The sequence below is a fragment of the Astyanax mexicanus genome, chromosome 11, assembly GCF_023375975.1.
Source record: "Astyanax mexicanus isolate ESR-SI-001 chromosome 11, AstMex3_surface, whole genome shotgun sequence".
Taxonomy (NCBI): Eukaryota; Metazoa; Chordata; class Actinopteri; order Characiformes; family Acestrorhamphidae; genus Astyanax; species Astyanax mexicanus.
The window spans coordinates 32,328,285-32,354,317 of NC_064418.1; the positions used below are offsets into that span (position 1 = coordinate 32,328,285).

Sequence of the window (26,033 nt, forward strand, 5' to 3'; positions counted from 1 at the left end):
CAAAAGTAATGTTTTTCGAAGAAGAATGGGCAAAAATTTCATTTACTAGATGTGCAAAGCTGGTGGGTTCAGCAAAAGGTGGTTCCACAAAGTATTGACTAAGCATTGACACTTTTGCACACTGTACTTTTCAGTTTTTTATTTGTAAAATAATTTTCTTTTCACTTTACAATTGTATACCACTCTGTGTTGGTCCAATAAAATATATTTATGTTTGTGTTTGTAATGTGACAAAATAGGAAATTGTTTAAGAGTTATGAATACTTTTATCAGCCACTGAATAAACTGTAAGCACAGTTACTAAATAAATCAGCTCAATGGCACTTTCAGAATATGGTCAGGCAATATGTGATGTGTGCAACAAAATGAAAATTTTAGAAAAATCACTTACATCACACCTATTCATTATCTGATATTAAATGTGTTAAATCTGCATGTGTGTATTCTGCCACTCACCTCTTACCACGGAACAACCCATTCAATGAGTTATTGATTGAACATTATGAAGCGTGGCCTTTTCTATTTAGCTTTCATCTGCCAGCACTGATACATCAATACAGCAAACACTTCCCTTTCTGTGTGCTTCCATTAGCACACCATGGCTTCAGTACAGATCACTGGCCCATTTACTCATTCAATACATTCAGTTGTTTTTATGAAATATTAATATTAAGTCTTTTTTAACATCTTGTGTTATCTTTTTTCAGTTTGTTTGAGAGGCAACTGAAGAATGGATTGCAGAGAAGGGAGGAGATTCTGGAGAGAAGAAAAAAGCATAAGGAAAGAGGATAGAGGTGTGAAAGTGTCAGTGGGAACAGTGGTGATATCAACCTGTCACCATTTGACTGAGTGTTAACTGCACACACACACATACACAACCCATGGGTCACACTGACTGAAGACCTCAGCTTACATTTTACAGGATTACATAATTACCTCACTTCACTCGCTCTCTCCCTCACACACACACACACACTATTTTTTCTATTTAGCTTCTAACTTTAGTTACTCTCATTTAGCCTTTCTGTAACAGCCCATTCACAAACCGTGTCAGTAGCCCTGCAGTTTTTTTTTACCAGGTCACACACACACATGCTAAATGATGACTGCCTCCCCATATCATTTTCACTGTGAGAGAGAGAATGAGAGAGAGAAACTGAGAGAGAGAGAGAGAGAGAGAGAGAGACAGAGAGAGAGAGAGACAGAGAGAGAGAAGGAGAGAGTAGGGAATATCAAGTCTTTAAAATCTGTAAGCATGTGAGCTTGACAGCATAAAATACGCAAAGCTACAGCTATCTAAGCTGTAGAGGGCAACACTTATTATTCAGCCTCTTCCAAGTTCAGACTGTTCTCCTGACATCTGGAACCAAGAGTTTTCTACCACCATTCAAAAGAACAGAGGCTTTCAGAAGCTTTTCTCTGAGCTGTGGTGTGGAGGAGGAGAAGGCACTTGGCCAGATTTTAAAACACTGTAACCTTGTTTAGCAAATGTAAAGGGAAAAAACTGAACGTTCAGCCCCACGGACATTCTAATCAGAAGACAAGTCAAATATAAAAAATCACATTTAGTTCCGTTCAGCATGGTGGGTGGTAAATTTAAGCTGACGTCAAGGCTTGAAAAAGGAACCTTTCCGTCTCTTTTATTGCAGCTGACAACAAAGCAGGCTTTATCAAACTTTCACTTTGTCACTCTCCTCTCCAATTGTTCTCACATTCACATTTAATTTTCTAATAAAAAATCTTTTCAACCTCATGCACTGTTTGTTCTTTCTCAATTCAATTAAAGTAGTCCAACACATGTTTAAATGGCTGATGAGGAAAGAAGCAAACTGATTTGAGTGAAATAAAGAATAATGTTGAGCACATCTAAGTGAATGACATACACATACTTATAAGCTAGTCCATGACATTTAAACGTGTAAAGCCACGTGGCATTTTTTCTTTCAGGTGGTGCAACTGAATAACCCCCACCATTTTCAGAACTCTTTTTCCCACCCTCCCACACTTCCTCCTCCATTCTAGAGCACACTGACAGAAAACTGATGCTGCATTTCCCCAACAGCTCATCACGTTTCTCCACTTCTGATGCTGACAGCTACATCCATCAGTTTGCAAATGTGGGAGATTTGTGTGTATGATTTGGTTGAGTTTGTTTGACCCGTTTTCCGAGGACGGATACATTAGTAGTGGGAGTCTGGTGTAGTGAGTGTGTCCATAATATTTTAAAACATGAAAAGGTTGACAGAAGCACAGTTTCACTACTTTCTATAGAGCTGTTAAGCCTGTCAAAGCACGCCTGCATTAACTCTTTCCTTAAATATACCCATTAAAAAGGGCAGAGATCTCGGAGGGCAATGGCTGGGTTAGGCTGCGGATCATGTGCTCTAATCTGCCTTCCTCTTCTGAAAGACTTGTGTAACCTGTGGGCATGCACAGATGCATATGAAGTGCTTAACGTTTTAGGCAGCGTCAGGCCTCCAGCACATCCAGTCTCATTGTCCTACAGGAAGAGTGGGACCGTGTGTATGCCTCTCTTTCTGTCTGCGTATGCAAGGATTCATGGAAAAGCTTGGCTTGGTCTAATTGGATTCTGTCTGCTCGCCCATTACCCTAGGCTGGCTGGCAGATGGGACTGTATGCCAGAAGAAAGCTGTGTTGACACGGGGCTGAAGGATGGGTTAATAACCAAACAAAGTGACCCTGGCTGGGGGGGAGCTCTATCGACAGATCCCCTCAGCATCGATTATTGTCATTTCAGCCCCGTGGCTAATGAAATGTGAGAGTGCCACTCCATCATGCTGCGTGGGTTTGAACAGACAGAAGATTATCACCTACATGAACATCTAGAGCGACAAGCCACGCACCGACAATGAGACGCATACCCCGAGACACCAGGGTCTCACAGTGTTGTACACAGCTTCCAGACAGGTCTATTAGACACATATACAATCAGCTGCTGCTCTCTTTATAACAACCAAAATTATGCACACCAGGAACAGCCTTAGAGCAATTTCCCATCGATTTCTCTTTATTTAATAAACACTCTCAACACTGAATCTGTGCACAATTACCACCAGATGAACGACAGACCTGACTTAAAATGATTTTTAATAGAAGTCCTATAGTCATAGCATCATTTAGTCCAAGACTACACTTAGTCCTTAGACCAAGATCCGTTCTGTCAGTTCTTGCTAAGACATTTTGGTAAAAAAAAATCCTATTTCAGAAAATGTATGTTTATGTATGTGTGTCACTGTCAAAAAAAACATTATATCTTAAAAAACAAAAATAAATGGAAGTAAAAACATTTTATAGCAATTCTATTGGTTAATTTATTAGGATTTTTGACACAATACAAAGAACCAGACTCTCAATCAGTTAGAAAATGTTCAAATTTTTCGCACTATAAGGCGCACCAGATTATAAGGCCACTACCAATGAACGTCTATTTTTTAATCTATTTTCATGTATAAGGCGCACCGGATTATAAGAAGCATTATGCGACACTAGTAAGGAACATGGGTGTCGCGGAGGTAAATAAGTTAAGCAAAGCTAAGCTAGGTAAACAAAACTGCAATTCTTTAAATTCTTTAATTCTTTAAAATGATATTTTAAGGTGAAACAAGTAATTTTAAACCAACACAAATCTGTAATGTTCATAGTTGGTGGCCAATTTTGTGGCTCTAACTAAAATTAACTGTATTTCAAATCCTAGGCTAGAGTCAAGGAAGGCTGCATTTCTCGGACACTACACCACAGAAGGCTGTTCCAAAGAGAAAAAACGCTTTATATACAGTCACAAAAAGCTGCTGCCATTCAGAGCGATTTCAAGGACACTGCTGATGTATCCTTTCTGGTCCTCAGTTAATCACAGTTTATAAATATGTACAACACAACGGGAAAAATGGCACCATGGAAATAGAGAAATAATAAAGCCTCTGGAGACTAAAAAGTTAGTTCTAAAATGTAATTTTTTGTAATTATAATTAATTTCTATAACACAACCTTCCCGTAACACAACAAGCTTTGTGACACAACCAGAAAAAAGAGACATTTTCTAATAAAATCACTATGAAGCCTCATTAGACTGCTTCATTTCTGTGACCAATCAGCTGCTGAAAAGGAGTCTTCATAGGACAGTCCTCCTATCTGTTCTGCAGCCAAAGCTTTGGAATGGCGCTTACATGTTTATATGACAGGTGAGCAGTCAGAAAGCAGCCAGTTAGAACCTCAGGGCCCTTGTGCCCTACTTTTAAAGAGCAGCACACGCAGACATACACTCAGACACTAAAGCAAGAGACGGACAGCTTGATAAGGGCAGCAATAAGTGTTTTTGTGTGAGAGACAATGTAGGTCATGCCAGAGGTTTTGTGTTTGCATTGATTGCTTTCTCTGTCTCTATATCTTTCTTTTTAATCATTGAAAAATATATAATAAATGTAACTAAATGTGTAACTAAAACCCTGGTGTTCTGCCATTTTTCAGAATCAGAATGTGAGAAACACATGCTCTTTGACCTTGATGAACGGCTGGGTTTCAAACAGCAAGTAGAAATTTCAGCAAGCTGCTGAACACCTGCTGAAGGCCAGAGATGAATGCCACAGACTGACAGACTCCCACCCACACACCAGTTCCACCTGAAGTCTCTTCCACACGAGTGCCTCACTAATCTCCTGCTCAGTCTCAGCCAAAGGCTAATCTAACACAAACAATGCTACCCTTATAACTACTGACTATCACAGTGTTACTCAATGAATAACTGAATATAGTTATGAATATTGTACAGGATAAAAATAAGTTATTTAGTAGGAGGTGTACCAGTAAAAGTCTGTATTTATACCTTACCATCACAGTACAGGGGTCACAGTTCGGTGATTACAGTCACACAGAGAAGACACAGTACTCACTAGTAGGACAAATATGGTCATTTTTACAAGCACGCTTGCTATTTAGCAATGTTATGCTGTAAGATTTGCATGTGATTGTGAGAACTGTAGTGTTTTAGGAATATTGCAATGGTAGCTTTAAACTTGTTTGTCCCCCTTCCTCCTCGTATTGCTTTCTCTTATTGTCTTTCTCCCTCTTGCTGCTGATTATAGAGAGATAACACTCCATTTTATTTTTTTCCTAAGGCTGTACATAATATTATTATAAAATTATAAGTCAAATAAAATGTTATATTCATATACAGCCCTGGAAAAAAATAAGAGACCACTTAAAATGGGAAGTTTCTTTGATTTTACCAAATTGAAAACCTCTGAAATATAATCAAGAGGAAGACGGATGATCACAAGCCATCAAACCAAGCTGAACTGCTTGAATTTTTGCACCAGAAGTGGCATAAAGTTATCCAAAAGCAGTGTGTACGACTGGTGGAGGAGAACATGCTAAAATCCATGGAAATTGGGATTAAAATTTGAGGTCTGAAAGCCCTTTCAGCCATTTCTTATTTTCTGCAAATAGATGCTCTAAATGACAATTTTTTATTAGGAATTTTGGGGAAAATTGTCATAGTTTATAGAATAAAACAACAATGTTCATTTTACTGAAACGTATACCTATAAATAGCAAAATCAGAGAAACTGATTCAGAAACTGAAGTGGTCTATTAGTTTTTTCCAGAGCTGTATAACCAATACTATTTTGAAAATTATTTAAAACATGGTTCAGCAGAATAATTAAAAAATTGAAGAATTCTTTTTTAATAATTTTTCTTTTAAAAGGCAAGACAAAATACATTTAGGCATTTAAATTAATGCAATGGTGAAAAAATGGAAAAAAAAAAAAAAAAAGCTCAGTATTCAGCCTTCGGTCAAATACTAAATTTTGTTTGGTTTTGGATTAAAAAAAAAAAACATTTAACTGATATTCTTGCTCAGGAAATGCTAGTGGACTGGACGAGGACAGCGTCAGTGCTTCCTGGTGTGTATGGAAACACTGAGCATGCTATTTGTTTACACATTACTAATTATTCAGTACACTACAGCCTGTACTATTAACTAGTTGAGGAGAGGACTATACAGTATAAACTATAACTGTCTGTTCAAACTGAATGAAAAGAAACCTGCGTTATTCTTACTGTCCAAACTGTGATAAAAAACTGAAGCGTGAATTTTGTGAAGTGTTACACCCCTACTGTTTAGCACTATGCATTACCTAGTTGATAGTATCTCTAACCATTCTGTACCAGCATACCAGCATGTCTCTAAAGAGAATCACAAAGTTCAATAAAGGGCAGAGGAAAACACCCAAAGGTTAAAGACTTGGATGGCTTTCTTCATCTTCAACCCGAAGTCAAACATCCTGATTGGCATTAATTACTCTAATCAGAATCTGGGCAAAAAGCCCACACAACACCATTTCGACAGCCTGTCCAACATTATTTCAACATTACTTCACCATGGCTGCAGCCAATCAAATTAACACAGTGCTGTGCTGCTGGAAGTGCTCTGGCTGAGTTCAGTGACATCTGACAGAAAGAATAATGTGTGTATATTCTGACAACCTCCACTGCACAACACCAGCTCTGAGCTGTTCATTACAAGTGGAGCTATTATATACATGACCCTAAACCAAAGCATTATGACCTCCTGTCTAATGTGCTGTTAGTAAAGGTATAATGCTCTATAAGACGTCTGAACTTGCTGCCCTGCAAGCTGTGAATTGAAGATATTTTGGCCACACCACCATATAAACAGTCCAATAACCAGACGTGCTTTTGATGTTAATTAAAAAAGGTCTAGTTCTGATGCTCACATATCCACTGTAGGTATTTCTGATGGTGGGCAGGGGACAGAAGCAAGGGGCACTGTAAGGATAACAAGATGCCCAAAATGCTATTGTTGTTTATTGGTTTCTCCCTCATTGGGCTACTGTTGGTAGTTACTTACTACCGCTAAGTACAGTCTTGTCGCTTTTAAGATGTCAAGATCTTCATACCTTCAGAACAGACTGAAAATCATACATCCCGAACCTTGACTTGTGGCATTTTTACATAATAATCGATATTATTAATTTTCTATAAATTTCCATAATGGTTTGTCTCATTTAAGTATATACTACTATATGTTATTGTTATTTTTTAGCCCAATCCGGACAAGATTAGTTTCTCGAGGAACGTACTTGAAATATTTCACAGTTCTACTCAGTGATAAAACTCTTGCATCCGGACTGCATTAAAAAAAGAGGAGGACCAGTGAGTGTTTTGGCATTCTCAGTCACGTGACATCATGTTCAGTAGCTCCTCCATTTCCACTAGCTATTGTGTTTACTTGGATCTCTGTGGAAAGGTGACTCAGACATGCGGATCCGGACAGGACTAAAATTACCAGGCGACCACAGAATTCAGCGAAAATCAGAAGGTAATTCAGCCTGTAATTTTCTCAGAGGACGTCAAAAACACATACATGGTCGTAGGGGTGGGCAATATAGCTCTAAAAGAATATCACGATATTTCAGGGTATTTTTGTGATAATGATATACTTGCCGATAAAGGAAAACTAAAATAATTAATTAATTTCAGGAATATAGTAAGAGTATAGTAGAGAAAAGTACCCCAGGCCCCCCTGAGAAACTAATCCCATCCAGGGCTTTATAATAAAACAAATTCAGCAAATAAATAGATTGTTCTGAAAATGACATATTTTGAAATATTACAACGCTATATCTATGTTGAATTTAATTTAATTACATGATAATTAGTCAGATTTAATGTAAAACATGAGGAATGACAACATGCAGTTGGACTAAATATAAAATTAAAGGGCATAGAACAATTCACACAGAGGGTGACTTTTTTTTTTCTTTTTATTTATTTCCTCATCCACTACACAGTTTATTAATTTATTACTCAGGAATTAGTTGTCTGCTACTTCATTAATATTTAAAATGCTGGATATGCAACCTTTAACATGGCTTTTTATTTATCAATGTTCGATTTTCTTTTTCCACCTTAGGCCAGAAACACACTCAATTCAAATACGCACAAAAACACAAACGGCAACACGTGGTCCTTCTGTACAAAATCAATGTGTTCCTAAGTTTCATAGGTGGTTAACAAAGGACAAATCAGATGGTTATAAACATGTGAACAGGAAACTGCAATAGAATACAGTCAGTTCAAGGTGGCATTCTCTGTGTCTTGGCTGCCGCTGTAGTTTTAGAATTTCACTCGTTTTAGCAAACAACACATGTGTAACAGCAAATATTTGTGCATGTGTGTTAATTATGTTACTGGCAACTTCAGCTTTATTTATATTTACTTCATTTTTCTCTGTGTTGTCAAAGGCTTACGGTCTGGAGACAGCGTTTGTCCAATGTTAATAAAACCAAAATTACAAAATTTCAGCAGAAAGTAGCAAACACAGATGTCACTTGGTGGTAGGGTTGCCACCCGTTCTGTAAAATACAGAATGTCCTTTATTTGGCAATTAAATGTTGCGTCCCTTATTCTAGCAATATGCAAAGAGATTTTATTTTCCATAAATGTCTATATGCATATATAATATGTATGTATATATACATATATTTGAAATTATCTATTTATTTGGTAGGCGTCCTTTATTTTCATTTCTGAAAGGTGGCAACCTTGCTTGGTGGCTTTGTTCACCATGTCACACACAAAACAAAGCTGTGATGAATATGTGTAAACATCCGACAACAGCGCATATGCGCGTAGGTGAAAAGCAACTTGTCTTCATCTGCTAATCAAGCAAATGAGCGAATATGATAAATGATAATGTGTGTGTACATGTTAATGCCTCTGCCATGCAATTCCTGTCAGGCTGTTAAACCTGAGGAGAATTAATGTAGCACATTTTAGAGCAGTGTGAAGGCTAAGAACAAAGGCTGGGGAATTATTTATTAATCACATATTACACATATAATAAGTAATCATATACACATATATACATAGGGCTGGCAAAAAATGTACAACATACAACATATTTCTTAATATCCATTTATACCAGAGTTGTCCAAACTTTTTTTTGTTGGGGGCCAGAAGGAGAAATATATTTGAAGTCAAATACCACTAAATAATACATTTTCCTGATTGTTTTCATTTACACACCATTTTACTTGACTTACTATCTTTATCTTTGACAGTGTTTTATAAACTAAGATTTTTCAAATTGATGTTTCCTTTCATGTCTCTTAATATTAAACTCCTTAATTACGGCAACTTTTAGACTCATTTGCCCTTTTTCTGTGCTAAAACTGCGCACTCTCTCCGCTTTTATACTCTTTGGCCCGTTTTTCTGAGCTAGAAATGCGCACTCTCTCCGCTTTTAGACTCTTTGGCCCATTTCTGGCACCTAGCATTAAAACTTTGAATCTCACATTATAAAAACTTGCTTAACAGCGGGACAACTTTCATTCTATTTCTAAAATACCTCGCAGGCGGCTCCAAAAAAGGAAATGGGCCGCAGTTTGGACACCCCTGATCTATATAATATGATCACAATATTGGGATGATAATCATTTAAATTAATCATATAAATGCTAAAATTCTACAAAATGAGTTTGCCAATTCTTGTAATGCACACGGTAATAAACATCAGTCAATGACAGATGCTGTGAACAATGTATATTCAAAACATAATACCACTGTAATAAGACATTTTAAACAGTGATATACAGCTCTGGAAAAAAATAAGAGACCACTTCAGTTACTAAATCAGTTTCTCTGATTTTGCTATTTATAGGTATATGTTTGAGTAAAATGAACACAGTTGTTTTATTCTATAAACTACAGACAACATTTCTCCCAAATTCCAAATAAAATTATTGTCATTTAGAGCTTTTATTTATAAAATAAAATAACAAAAAGATAAAGAGCTTTCAGACCTCAAATAATGCAAAGAAAACAAGTTCATATTCATAAAGTTCTATAATTTCAGAAATCACAGTATTCATGCATCTTGGCATGTTCTCCACCAGTCTTACACACTGCTTTTGGATATCTTCATGCCACTCCTGGTGCAAAAATTCAAGCAGTTCAGCTTGGTTTGATGGCTTGTGATCATCCATCTTTCTCGTGATTATATTCCAGAGGCTTTCAATTTGATAATATCAAAGAAACTCATAATTTTTAAGTGGTCTCGTATTTTTTTCCAGAGCTGTAAATTGTTATTGAATGATTGTCTAACCCTATATATGCATGCATAAAAACCTACATCATTGAGTCAGAATGGGTTCCGAGGTGATTCTTAAACTTTGATCTGCACTGCTGCTGATGTGATACAACATATTCACAGCAGACTGACTGATTCCATCATACATAATATTTTGGACGGGAGACATATCACTGAATACGATCACTGCTGAATATATCTTTGTCAGTGTGTATGATGACACATCAAACACATCTGAGGTATTCAGCATGGAATTTCAAAGCTGTGCCTCAGTCTGGAAACAACAACTGCACCCTCTGTTCTAGTTCTTTCTTTAACTCATGCTGATGATCTCTTTCTCTTTCTTCCTCTTTGTGTTTCTCTATCTCTTAGACACACACACACACACACACATTGGGAATTTCATCATTAATTCAGGGGAGAACAGTGCGTGTATTAACATGATGCTAATGCACACTGAAAAGCACATAAAAACACACTGGAGCAGCAGCAGTAGCGGCTGCGGTAGCGTCACTAAGCTCCGCCTGAGCTCCACTGAGGGACTGTGCTCAACACACACACACACACACACGTATATGCTAAACTCATACCCTAAGGCTGACTGCATGGCCTGGATTATAGTCTCCTGCGTAGAGACACCACAGCTTATCCTCATAATGCTCTGTATTGTTTCTGTTCCATTCATTATGAACAGAGGGAGACACAATACAGTGGTCCTTTTTCATTACATTTGTCTTGTTGGTCAAATCTGACTGCTATTGTATCCCAGGTGGTTAATACGGTGTTTCTAGGTGGTTGCAAATGCTGTTGCTGGGTAGCTACAGTCTAAAAAACAGAGGTACGGTATGAGTACTTTTTTGTACTCAAAGGTACACTCTTCATAATTGTACCCTCAAAGGTACAATATTGGTCTTTACAGGATTAGATTTGTTCCCTCTGAAGTACAAAGTAATTTCTAACAGCAATAAGTACAAATTTGTACCATTTAACCAGTCAAAAGGTACATTCAGTATTCTGTACCACTGTACTAATAAACAATATATATTTTAATTGCACATTTTTTATTTGAAAGCCAGACAATTTTGGATCATCAAGTTTTTTAGCCATATTTAGTTGATGATAATGTTTATAATCTTTTAATTTTACTGGCACAAAAACCATGGTTACAAAAAAGGACTTCCCCTGAAAGGTACTGTTTTGTACCTCAATATAAGGTACAGCCCCAGTGACAAGCTTTGTACCCTTTTAAGTACAAATCTGTACTTACTTTTCTTAGTGTGTATGATATCAAAAGTTGTTGCTACGATGTTGCTATATGATTGCTAGATGGATGTTACACTGTTCCAAGGTGATAGCAATGGTAATATAGGAAACTGTGTTACTAAATGCTTGCTAGATGGAAGTTGTTGTGGTATCACAGATAGTTGCTATGGTGTCTCAGGTGATTGGCAAAGTTAATAATGTGGCACCCTATGTAGTTCTCACTGTGAATCTCTTTGCCCAAATCAGTCAGTGCTTGGTGTAAATAACTTATACTACGCAATAATAGGAACTATTATAGGAACGCTTGGTAAGGCCCAAATTTGCTTTCAAAATAGCCTCAATTATCAATTGGATAGATCCCACAAGATGCAGCTCTTGAAAAACATAAGAGATCACTCAAAAATGAGTTTTTTGATTGTACCAAATTAAAAACCTCTGGAATATAATCAAGAAAAAGATGGATGATCACAAGCCATCAAACCAAGCTGAACTGCTTTATTTTTGCACCAGGAGTACTTTTAATTATTTTAGTTGTCCAAAAGCAGTGTGTAAGACTGGTGGAGGAGAACATGCCAAGATGCATAAAAACTGTGATTAAAACCAGGGTTATTCCACCAAATATTGATTTCTGAACTCTTAAACTTTATGAATATGAACTGTGTGGTCTGAAAGATCAGCATCTTTTGTTATTTCAGCCATTTCTCATTTTCTGCAAATAAATGTTCTAAATGACAATATTTTTATTTGGAATTTGGGAGAAATGTTGTCCGTAGTTTATAGAATAAAACAACAATGTTATTTTTACTCAAACATATACTTTGCTATAAATAGCAAAATCAGAGAAACTTTTATAGAAACTGAGGAGGTCTCTTAATTTTTTCCAGAGCTGTATTTTAAAAACCTTCTTTGAGATTTTTGTTGTTAATGGTGTTAATATCTTTCTACCACACATGCCAAATGTGTTCCACTGGATTTAGACAGGGACCGGTGAAGGCCACTAAAGAAATGGACATAGCCATCAGAAGAATAAATTACACATAGCTGGAAACAAAATTCAAATAGGCAGTGGCATTTCACTGCTGCTTGGTTGTCATTAGTGGGCACACATGTGCCCAGAAAGCATTCCCCATTCTCTAAATTATTACGTAAGCTCTAACAGTCTAGACTGCTGACACATGGAAGATTGGGTCAGATTTCAGATTAGTACATCTTTCTGCACTCTCCAATTTACACTTGTGTTTGCAAAGTATTGATGTATAATGGCCAGTGTACATATAGTCATATATGCTTCAGACTTGTCCCAGACATCTATTCAGCACTGAAATGAATCTGCTACCTACTGCTCTGTAGGTGTATAAAAGGTAAATGCCATATCTTTAAAATATGTGTGTGTGTGCTGCTGGCCTGTCACAGGGTGCTGGGAATTAAATGACCTACTGTTCCAAATAATACAATAGCGATCAATGCCAGACACACACACACACACACACAAAAGAGCTAGCTAACCTGCAGCACCGGGAAGAGACCCTCAAGGGGGCAGCCACTCAATGTTAAAAAGTAGCACAAAGACCTGTTGAACTATAGCATTAGTATCCCAGAAGGGTCCTTGAGGGCTGAATTTCTGAACAGTTTTAAATTGGTCATGCTAATTTGCTCCCTAAGTGTGAGTATGTGAATCCATAGGATAGAAATAGACGGATTGATTATATCGGAAAAGAGCGATTCTTAGTCTGAATATGGAAATGCTAACTGTCTGATAATTTAGCAGATCCTGAGAGGTGGTCAGAGCATATAAATGTATATTTTGCAAGTTGCTGAAGCATTACGCAAGATCACAAGACACTGCAATTAATTTCTGATTTCACCACGAAATAGCAATACAGACCTCATCCACAGCTGCAGTGTAGAAATCCCGTGCTCTAAATGCTGATAGACTGTTTATGGAACCAGTCTGGTAAAATGTGCACTGTGTTTTTGGGGAAGCAGAATAAAGACATTTATTGCCACTAACTGGATATCCCTCTTGAGAGTTCGTCACTCAGCCCAGTACAGTATGGCATCACACACAGCAGAGTTAGCAAAGATAACTAAAAATACTGAGCTCCACAGTGCAGTTCTGCTGACAAATTGGCCATATTGCAACATTGCAGATGCCATATTCCTGCCTTGCAGCCCATTAATCTGGACTCTTTTTAATCTGGAATTTTTTAATAATGCATCCCTATTTTTATCACTACTGATCAATTTATCAAACTTTAATAAATATGATGTACGTCATCAACAATAAAAAATGTGCCCCCACTGAAATCCACTGTCAGTGTCGAAGCTGAGATGCCCTGAAAACCTTATTTCAGTACAAATTCAGGTAATTTCTCTAGTCAAGTCATTTTGACCAACATGACTGAGCTTTCCAGCCCATCTTATACGAGGCAGCTGATGACTGGTGGAGCTGATGGCTCTGAATGAAATAACTCATTCACAGCAGACTGCATCAAAGCTGTGGGAGAGCCTGCTCGCAGTAATGTGATGAATCAATGTAGATGAGGACTCTGACTGTGCTGTGATCAGCCCTCGCTCATTGCATCGTATCTCAGTGATCAGGATAAAACAGCTCTGCAGGCTGGGCTTATACAGCAAAGCCAACATCAGTTCATCAAAAATGCACTAATATTCTGCCTGCAGAAATGGAGATCTGGGCTTACAGGCTACACATGTACTGACACTTAACATATATGTACCTCTACATTTACTGACATTAAGTAAAATGAATGATATACAATTGATAAAAAAATAAATAAATAACATTAATTAGTAACATTTTTTTTCATCATTGTGAATAGTTAACCATTAATACACTACATACAGCTCTGGAAAAAAAATAAGAGACCACTTAAAAATTATGAGTTTCTTTGATTTTACCTAATTGAAAACCTCTTAAATATAGTCAAGAGGTAGATGGATGGTCACAAGCCATCAAACCAAGCTGAACTGATTAAATTATTTGCACCAGGAGTGGCATAAAGTTATCCAAAAGCAGTGTGTAAGACTGGTGGAGGAGAACATGCCGAGATGCATGAAAACTGTGATTAAAAACCAGGGTTATTCCACCAAATATTGATTTCTGAACTCTTAAAACTTTATAAATATGAACTTGTTTTCTTTACAAGATGTCTAAAAGCTCTGCATCTTTTTTGTTATTTCAGGCATTTCTCATTTTCTGCAAATAAATGTTTTAAATGACAATATTTTTATTTGGAATTTAGGAGAAAAGTTGTCTGTAGTTTATAGAATAATACAACAATGTTCATTTTACTCAAACATATACCTATAAATAGCATAAATCAGAGAAACTGATTCAGAAACTGAGGTGGTCTCTTAATTTTTTACAGAGCTGTACGTAATGAAGCACTATCATTCCATAGAGGTTTCCACAGTTTCTCTGCTTCACACTGTAACAAAAGATTCCTGTTAAGTTGGGGTTGAGGTTATACTTCTGTGCAGGAAATAGACAAAGCAATGAGTACGACTTGCACTACATTCACATATTTGCACATATTGTATTGTATATATTGTATATTTTAATTATTGTCTATTCATTTTTTCTTGTGTTGTGTTGTCTATAGTCTATAGTGTTTCTTTCTACTGTTTAATCCTGTATTGGTAAAATCATAATAAAATTAAACTGCATTAAATTGAATTGAAGTGCATTTATTAAAACGGGTGTCAACAAATATCTGTACATATACTGTATGTCTGATGTTCTATTTCATGGTATATAGTATTGTACTGTGTTATGTCTATATAAAGTCTTTATTCTCAGAGGTCCTGCAAATTATCTGTCTTACAGCATTAGTGTGGAGCAATTAGAAACAGGCCAACAAGGTTTCTGTAAGTGATTGTGGTAGATATTGATTAAGGTGTGTGTGAGTGAGAGAGAGAGAGAGAGAGAGAGAGAGAGAGAGAGAAAAAGAGAGAGTAAGACAGAGAAGACACAAGAGTCCACTAACCTATGATCTCTATGGTATGATCAGTATTGTGATTATTAGTAGTATCATTATTTAACAGTAAATGTTGCATTAAAATTCAACTGCACATGACACTATTCTCAATTTGTCTTCATATCTGTCAGTCTATATCTCTCTCCGTCTTTCTCTCTCTCTGTCTCTCACTCTCCCTCCCCCAGTATCGTATCTTTATCAGACCAATCTGTACAGCTCAGCATCTTTAGGCTCTTTAGAAATACAGCCCCTGTCAGTTCATAGTGCCTACAGTACAATTAATATCTAATTACCTCACAGGTCTTAATGCAGGAACAACAGCAGAGCACTCTGCTTCTGCTTACCACTGCTTGAAATATCTGCTTGATTTAATGCATTCAATAGCTGATATCGGCTGGGGATAAAAGATGTTGTCTTGCACACACACAGATATAAAGGACCTTGTGTGTGACTGTGGAAGGCTATGAATTACACAAATTCATTTTACAAGCGAATAATGTATAATAATGTTCTCACACAATCATAATAAAGCTGCATGCTGCAGTATTGGCAGAGGCAGGGTGTATAAACTAACCCAATGGGATTTCTGGATTGACTGAAATAATCAATAATTTCAGATTTTAACATAATAAAAAAAAAAAAGATAATTTTAGTAATACTAAAAAGTTAAAAGATCATTTTAATTAAACCAAACTAACATGATCACTTTATGATGTAAATATTATTATATAGAATAGATGTCCACAGCCAGAACTTGTGGTATCTGACCTGTGCTCCTTTATTTTACAATTTAAGAAGCTAAGTTATAAGGTGCTAACTAAAAAAACTATGTATTTATAGTGTATTTTTATCCGTTCTGAGTTGGCAGTGGCACCATATTTTTCTGGCCAAATACTGTCTAATATACAGTATATACAGCTCTAGAAAAAAATAAGAGACCACTTCAGTTTCTGTATCAGTTTCTCTAATTTGGCTTTTTACAGGTATGTGTTTGAGTAAACATTGAGTGAGCCTTGTTGTTTTTATTCTTTAAACTCCATACAACATTTCTCCCAAATTCCAAATAAGAATATTGTCATTTAGAGCATTTATTTGCAGAAAATGAGAAATAAAAAAAAAAATATATATATAGTTTTTGGTATGTTCTCCTCCACCAGTCTTACACACTGCTTTTGGATAACTTTATGCCACTCCTGGTGCAAAAATTTCAAGCAGTTCAGCTTGGGTTAATGGCATGTGATCATCCTTCTTCCTCTTGATTATATTCCAGAGGCTTTCAATTTGGTAAAATCAAGAAACTCATCATTTTTAAGTGGTCTCTTATTTTTTTCAAAGCTGTATATTTTAAATCTTCCTTTAAAGTGACAGTGGTGCAGGGTCTTTTTAGAGCGGATGAATCTGCTGATTTTAGGGAGAACTTCAGTTCTAATTCTGCATTTTTTACAATGTATGAACGAGCAGATGATGACTTTGATGATGAGTTTGTCGTTCTGATATCTCCATGTTCGCAGTAGCTCTGTATCAGCACCATTAGAAGCACCATGGTTGCTCAGGTAACCAAAAAAAAAGCTGTTATAGCCAGAAAAAAAGGCTCTGGGAGCTACCAGACAATCTGTTTTTAGGATTATTAAATGTGAAATGCTGAAATGGTAGCAGGAGCACATTGAGGCCATTTATTGTAATATTTTGTCCCTGTCTTATTTGGGACACTTTTCCTTTTATTTTAATGTTTATTTATATGTTAAGGACTGCTGCTTTAATTATCACTGGTGCGCGCTGATTCTCTCTTAGCAGATCTGAGTATAAACTGTGAACAAACCGTGTGCTCCTATACTGTAATACTGATAGAAATGTAAATTGTTTCCTAATTAAATACTTGAACTGCAATTTTACTCTTAAAACATTACACAAACTGGAAATTTGGTTCTTGAACAGACTATTTTCTTGTATCAGGTAAAAATGGCCCAAATCTGATTTTCTCGCCCAATCTGTTTATTAAATCTGTCACCTATATCTGACATGTGTCTGTCAGATGTCGTGATGTGAGTAATGTGCATGCACAAAAAGCTCAATCCAGCATCACAGGAACTATGAAGGAGACCACTGCCTTATACAAATATAAACCACAAACAAAAATCAATTGCTTTTTTCTGGATAAGGACATTAAAGAGTTAAGCACATTTAAACTAAAACTTATTTACCATGAAAAAAATCCCCATTCATCACTCATACATCCAGCCTTGAACAAACACAGCAGAAAGACAATTAACGTCAATGAACACAAAGGTCTTTCTGTGTTTTTTTGTGCCCTAAAGAACACAGATGTCCTCCCTCCTCTCACACTCCTATCATACTCGGTATCATACAAAACTGAACTACACTCCTGTAAACACTGAGCTCTGAAGAAGTAAGATTAAAAGCTGATACATCTCCCCAGGTATAAATACCTCTTCTGTATTTACGAAGTCTCGCTACAGTCTGTATGAGTCTGAGTTAATGGAAGGCAGCTTTTCTTCTTTTTAATGAAAGGGTGGCAGGTGTAGTACCTTGTTGCTGCAGGTCTAACGTTTAAAAGATAAATCATACGGAAACCAATTAGTCTGGTTCACAGATGTTAACTCTCAGCTAATTACATGCCCCATGAACAATCTCCCTTTCTGAAAACTTTATCAGCCGCTGTGTTTCTCAAGCTCTGGCTTCCTTCTCTGGAGTGCCATAAGCACAGATCTCACATCCCTGCGCACTCGCTCACATTTATACCATCAGTAAATGAGTTTACATAGCGTCAAATTTAACACTGATAAGAATTTTTGATTGCTGGAAGTGTTTCTTATTCTTTATTACATTATAGAACAAAGTACAATTTGGCATATTGCTGTACTCATATTAAAGCTTAGAGTTTTGGTATTGGCCAATAGAGATATTACATGTATTTCTGTAATATGTAAATTATAAAGTTAAACCTAAAGCTTTTTTTTAACATTTACAAAAGAACAGCTAATCATCTAAACATTCTACTATACCCCAGTAGGTGTGGAATCATTTTTTTCTCCACTGAATCAGATTTTTTTTTCTCCTCATATTACATCCACCATTTTTATGCTGATATCATCATCATTTCTATCCAGCACACCTGCTCCAGCAGCACAGTTGTGAACCTCTAGTTCCAAGCAGCATATGAATGGAGAGTGGAGAAAACTGCAGAACTAACTAGCTAGAGTACGCAGGCGTGAAACCCATCTGACATTTAGAGCCTATTTTTGTTGTGTTTAGCCTACAGTGACCAAATGTATTGCGTCAGCTCTTTGACTAAAGACCATCAAACAGGTAAAGGGGACAAAACAAAAACCTGAGAGTGGTTACAATGGTCTAAACAGAGTTTTAGTATTTATTTTGCTGCATAATCCACCACATACTCACAGTTGGTTTAATGAGCTATACAGCTCTGGAAAAAAATAAGATACCACTTCAGTTTCTGAATTAGTTTCTCTGATTTTACTATTTATAGGTATATGTTTGAGTAAAATGAACATTGTTGTTTTATTCTTCAACATTTCTCCCAAATTCCAAATTCAAATATTGAGAAATGATAAATGTCTGAAATAACAAAAAAGATGCAGAGCTTTCAGACCTTAAATAATGCGAAGAAAACAAGTTCATATTCAAAAGTTTTAAGAGTTCAGAAATCGATATTTGGTGGAATAAGCCTTGTTTTTGATCACAGTTTTCATGCATCTTGGCATGTTCTCCTCCACCTGTCTTGTACAATGCTTTTGGATAACTTTATGCCACTCCTGGTGCAAAAATTCAAGCAGTTCAGTTTGGTTTGATGGCTTTTGATCATCCATCTTCCTCCCGATTTTATTCTAGAGGATTTTAATTTGGTAAAATCAAAGAAACTCATAATTTTTAATTGTTCTGTTAATTTTTTCCAGAGCTGTATGTAGTAACTCAGTTAGTCAGTTAGTGTACCTTGCAGAAAAAAACATGCAACAGACACAGTGGATGTATTGTTTCACACTCCTGATGGGTGGGCTAGGGTATTATTGGGTCCTGCAATAGTGATAGTAATAGCACAGAGCTAAACACATACAGTATACCATAAAAATTTACAATATGCTCAAAAATAAATCCACCCAACGAGCAGCACAAACCAAAAAAATACACCAGTCCGAGAGGAACAAACTGTGTTCACAACAGTGATAGGAACTCCAAGAACTCCTCAACCAGTTCCTGAAAATGTTCTGTGCAATCCCCTGCTGAAACTACATGATGCAATATGCCATGAAAACACTGTATGCCATAGTCAGGCAGTAAAGCAGCACCTACCAAGTTCCTGAAGCACAGCAGCATCCCATTAAATTAGAAGTAGAAAAAAGTCTAAAGCTTCAGATTTATATGAAATCTCACACATCCACACAGAATGACAAACTGAATGAATGAAATGAATTTCTGAAATACTTTTTCTTCCACTTAACAAGGTTGTGGTCAGTGGACGACCTCTCAAATAACTAGTAAAGCTCTGTTTCATTTTCTGCTTTCCGCCTTATATTACTGACATATTTCTGTGCACAATAAATGAATTCCAAGACACAAAACAGAGCCAAAGAAATGTTAAAGAGGGCTGTGTCTGTTTGCATCACTGTCACACCCTGTTGAGGCCAGCAGCTGTGTATGTTAGAGGCATGTCATCAATGTGATATAAAAGTTAAGAGAACATTGTATTGTGCTAAGTTTTTATAAAATAAAAAAAAATGGGCACTATTTTGTCAGAAATGTGTCTGTTTTTAATTGTAGGTTTGCAGTTATGTTTTCCATGAAATACACACCCCTTAATCCTTTCCCTCCATTGTTGTAATGGGGGGGGGGGGCTTTAGCAATCAAAAGAAGAATTCTTGCTAATATTATCTGGTTTCTATCTGTTACTTCCTCTGGTATAATTAATAAAATAAAGCATGATGGCAATGGCAATTTTATATTTAGGCATTTGTTTATTTCATTTTGTATGTTTTTCCAATATTCTAATAATTTTGGGCAATCCCAAAATATGTGTGTATAGTCTCCTACCAAACCACAGCCCCATTTATACGATGTGTCTCCCGATTTTAATAAAATGAGGGGAGTCCTAAAATATCTCATCTTAACTTTCCATTCAAATTTCTTCCTGATTTGGCTATTTGTAAATCTATGGCCCTTACTGTATGATCTGAAATTGTAATGTTCATCTCCAATTGCTATTTTATTTTAATATCTAACTTTTTTTTTTGGTTTACAAAGCAAGACAACAATACTTTTAGAGTATTTAACGTATGCAATGGTAAAAAAAAAAACAGCTAAATAACTTTTAAAAAGCAAAAACTCCCAATTTCAATGATCCCTATATTTATAATTCCCGATATCAATGATCCCAAAATAAATATTTCACGTTTATACTGGAAAATCAGTATCAGCATTAGCACACGTTAATTTTTTGGTCCATATTGTCCACCATAACTGCAGAACAGGCATCTTTTCATGGCCTGGAAAACAATCACCCCATACTTTTAAGAGTTGCTGTAATATTTTTGCAGATTCACAGTTTATGACTTGTCAATATCCTCCCTTCTTTTAAAGACACAGATCTCTCATTGCCTTAATAAACCACAAGTTGAGCCCTCTGAAAAGTTTACTGCCACAGCAAGGGAGGTCAGACCAATTAAGTGGGTCATGGAGGGCTTCCAGCGCACCTTACCATTTATTGCTTTCACAATGTTCAGCCAAGGCCATGGACTCACACTGATTCCTGGCACCATCTATGGCAATGCAGACCGGCTGAGGAATGGGACTGTCACAAGCACCAGCAGTTCCCCCCTCAATGCCTTACACATTGTGTTACTAGACCTATTAACTACTGACCTACTGCAACACAAGCAGCTACCGTTACACCCACTTTTGCTCCATGGTTGTTAGGCTTGACGCGATAATGTTATCGTCTTTTCATGCGATAATTTTTTTAATCGCGAAAATTCTTGCCGACGCCGATAATGGCCATTGGGTTTTCGTGTGGGTTTGTCTACATGAGAATGAACCGCGGTTAGATTTAAGCGAGTTGTGTTGTACTGCTTTCTCACCAGCTCTCGACGAATCTGTGAGAGAGCGACATCTCTGGGTTAGGAAATGAGTGTAGTGCATGCAGAGCTTATGACGGTGCCTCTACACACACACTCTCAGCAGAGAATGTGTGTGTGTGTGTGTGTGTGTGTGTGTGTGTGTGTGTGTGTGTGTGTGTGTGTGTGTGGAGATATGTTAGCTTGGGAGCGTATTTGAGGCTAATAGGACTTCCTCAAAACTAAAAAGCTTCAGAGAAGGTTTAGAGTAGTCCAGTCCAGATGGACTTTGTTTTAAAGCTGCATTTCACTGCTCTGGTGTGGGAGTATTTTGGCTTTAAGCCAAATAACCGAGGAGAACCCATAAATGCGCATCAGCCGGTATGTTTACTTTGTTTCACAACAGTGGCAACGAAAGCTGGCAATACTACTAAACTGAGATCTTATTTAAACCACAACCATCCAGCCCAATTCATCCAGTTGATTATAAAATATTAATATTGTTACCCCAAAGAGATCCTGCATCAAGCCCCACACAAAACATGTTGGTGTTTCTTGATCAGTTTTTCTGACAGTTACATTAAAAAATACATTTATAGCAAGAGATCTGGCCTGCTGAGCCATCTGTGTCTTTGATCATATTGACACTGTTTTTAGGCTAATTTATGTTTTATAGCATAAAAATATATGAAGTGCCTTTGTGTCCAGAGATTTAAAAAAGTTGAATTCATGTAAATTTTACCTTAATCTATATATATTGTTTTTTATATATATATAAGGTCTGTTTAATATTTAGTGCAGTTTTCTCAGAACCCACAGGAGAGTCTCAGGGTAGTTGTACTTTATTTGTTTTAGTTATTTAGGATATTAAAGTGTTTTTATATTGGAAGCCCAATGTCTGCTCTTAATAATAAAAAGTTAGTTTCACTTACAAATAGTGTAACAGTATTATTATGCTAGTATTTTATTATTTTACATTGTCTTAAAGTTCCTTTTGGAGCCTAGAAGGAGGAAAAAGGAATTTTCTATAGTGGTGCTTTAAAATGACAATAATATTGTTTATCGCAATAATTTCTGGGAAAATACATCGTCCTGAAAATGTTGTTATCGTGACAGGCCTAATGGTTGTGCGTCACAGAGCCCCTGGACAGAGAAAGGCGATGACTCTGAAACAGGGGGAGATAATCAGCAAAAAATGCTGCTGCATCTGCTGCAGGTGTCCTAATGCTTCCATTCCCCCCACCCTGACATCGCATCGTCTCTGACAACCCACCTCTCCCAACAAACCCATTAGTGCACCTCCTCTATTCAATAAGGCTTATACCCGCATCTTTAGTAGAAGAAGCACCTTCTGACTCTGCGCTGTCACACATCTTGTTCTCTACTTTAAAAGTGAGGTAGAGAGTCTGAGAGCTGAACACTGTGCTATATTTGTGCACACAATACTCTCTATGCAGATTAAAAGATGTTACCTTCTCATCATCTTCAGTGAAAAGTGCTCCGCCGGGACTCTTGTTGATAGCCTGTGCAACTCCTATGATCTCTCCATCGCTGTTCCGGATAGGCATACACAGCAGAGACTTGGTCTTATAGCCCGTCAACTTGTCAATTTCATCACTGAAGCGGTGGTCCTGTGCAGGGGGACAGATTACAGCATATTACTGCGGCGTGATAAAAGAATTTCATTTACTTTAAAATGACATGACATTTAAACGACAAGGGAGCGACTGGAGATGAGTGCTGTTGTCTGGTGCAAAACATTACTCTCGCTAATGTGACACTGGAGCATTAAATGTTCTGGGGACCAAGACTATTCAAGTTAATACACACAGGTAAATCGCTTTTCAGATGGAGAATTAAATGTTGCGGCATGCACAGTAAACTTACTAACAAACTATCCAGTATGTTTTAATATTTCCTAAACAGAGACAGTAAAACAACAGCATTCCATGCATGTACTGTAAATTAAGGGGTGTGCCATATTGTATAATATCAAATAATATTATCTTAATTTTTGAAACAATAAAAAAACATAACGTGATAATACCAATATTATATCTTAACAACAGTCTATTTGTTTACTGTGAAGCTCTAAGGCTACTTTATTTTTTTGTATAATTAATTATGTTTGCAGTTTATATGCATACATTAAACATTTTGCATTTTGTGACTTACATTGCATTACGTTACATTATTTTATATTATCATCGTTATTGTTGTTGTTGATTTATATAAAATTAAAACATTATTAATTAACAGACAAACGTTTACACATTTTTTTTACTGAATGTGTGAAACTGTCATCCAAAATAATTCCATTAATATATTGTTGCAGTAGTACATTTTCAAAATTAAAAATATTTTTCAGTGTTTTGTCATATCGCTAAGAATATACTTATTAAAAAGGAACCTAAAATATCATGATATTATTTTAGGGCCAAACCGGACATTGCTACATAATACCTATACGTAATGAATGTTTCTATTTTATTTGGACATTTTTTTCATTATTTTTTTTAGCCAATGTGGACAGCCGTGCTGAACATATGTTTCTTATTTATGAACTTATCTATCATATTTAACTTTTTCTCATTTCTGTCAGACTACTTATGCTCTCATTGCCACTACACAACTTTTTTCACCACCCAAACTCACCAAACTCACCAAATGGAGCACCATAATTCCAGAGAACACTGTTTCACCACACCAGAAATTTATACTCCCAAACTCCCATTCTCATATTCTCATCCTCAATCTCATATATATGGTATTGGGGAGCACCCTCAATTCAGAGCACACAGTATCACTGCTCCGCAGTGGGCTTTATACCCATTTATGGTGTCAATAAGTCCATATTTTATCTGCTTTAGAGAGTTTCGAGAGTACAGATGTACATAAACATAAATATAAATGGATAAATTATATACAGGCAGAGATAGAGGGGAGCAGGACAGTTTTTTGGAATAGACTAATCAGTTCATTAATCAATGCAGACAGCCTGGCCTAAACAATTATTTTAACACATCTCACTGGAGCAGTTAATGGTCAGCCTGGGGCAGCAGGACTGAATGAGTGGAATGAACAGGTCAAACGTTTAAAAGCAGGTACAACTGCAAAGAGTCCATCTTTCTCAAGCATTGGTTCTTAAACTGTTTACATCATTTACCTGCCATGATCAAACTTAGCAAGTAACCAAGTATCCAAGAACCAATGTCATTTCACTGGAACACCGGTGCCATGAATACTTACACATAATAGCTTAGATGTGGCCCCACACATCATACTTTTTTTTATTTGTCCATGTTTTTTCCACTATTGTGTGGAGTAGGGGTGTGCCTTATTGTATTAAGTATGATAATATCTAAATAAGTGCTAAAAAGGTATGTTATTATAATAATATTGATGTTCTGTCTTGAAACAATCTCATTTAAATTTGTTTCGCTATTTACTATGATGAAAATGTTAGGGTATTTTTTGTATTGTTAAATTGCACTTTACCATTGTCACATTTATGTTGCTACTTTATTGTTATTTAATTCAGTTTTGTTATACTACTGTGTGCTTAAAACTGTATCTGGTTGGTATAGCTTGTGGATTTCCACATGGTTCTATTGTCGGGCCTAACAAACTGGTGTTAATAATGATAAACAGTATTGTAGTGAGTTGTAGACACTTTGTAAGTGTGGGTCAAACACACCCAAATGTAATGAATTTTATGAAAATATACCAGTGTTAATTAATTAATTAATTATTGGTGTTCAATGTACACTGTAAGTGTTCAATTTTAACCCAAAAGACATGTCAAAACAGCCTTAAAGCACTTTCTTTGTCATTTTAACTTTTATTTGGTCCCTAACTTACATATATATCCTGAGAGCATCATATAACTGTGTGAATATGTGTTTGTTCATTTAAACTCATTTATGGAATGTTGGAGTTTTGGGTTAGTGCTGGAGATAAAACTTGGTTAGCTCCTTTTAAAAGTGTATTTTTTTTATTTTGCTTCTACAGGTCTAAAAGGTCTACAGGTCTAAAACATAAGCTATGAAATCATTTCTATAATTTGTTAATTCAGCATTTTAACCTTAAAATATTTTGGCAACTTGGCATACCGCCCTGGGATACTTTGGGTACCACCAGTTAGTTGTAGGCTACCGGTAGGCCTACCACAGTTTTTTATCATATTTATGAACTTATTTTTCATATATATTATTTTCCCCTTTTTTCTTTCAGCCTATTTATGCTCTCATTGCCACTACACAATTTTAGCTCAGGCCATTCTACTTTAGACAAGTTTTGCAATGTGATATCACACATACTCTGTAAGAACAACATAAAAAAAACATGTTTCTTCTGAAATTAAAGGGAATTAAAAAGAGTTTATGCTGATTTTGTTGGTGTAGCTGCTTCTATTGTTCAGGGAAATTTGGAGCATTGCAGTAAGGATTTGCTTGGATTTAGTGACTAGTGAATTAGTGAGGACAGTATGTGGGATGATCACCGCCCCATAGTTCCAGAGAACACTAGTATTTTATACCCATTAGCCCAGGTCTT

The 26,033-nt window shown here is 36.4% G+C and overlaps 1 protein-coding gene across 1 annotated transcript in view; it reads right to left on the minus strand.

The window, feature by feature from the left end:
- pde11a (phosphodiesterase 11a) overlaps positions 1–26,033 on the minus strand; it is a 91,587-nt gene that overhangs the window by 63,532 nt on the left and 2,022 nt on the right. Inside the window, exon 2 of the mRNA XM_022680330.2 lies at positions 22,952–23,110. Coding sequence (XP_022536051.1) covers positions 22,952–23,110 — 159 coding nt within the window. The remainder of the gene's footprint in view (positions 1–22,951; positions 23,111–26,033) is intronic.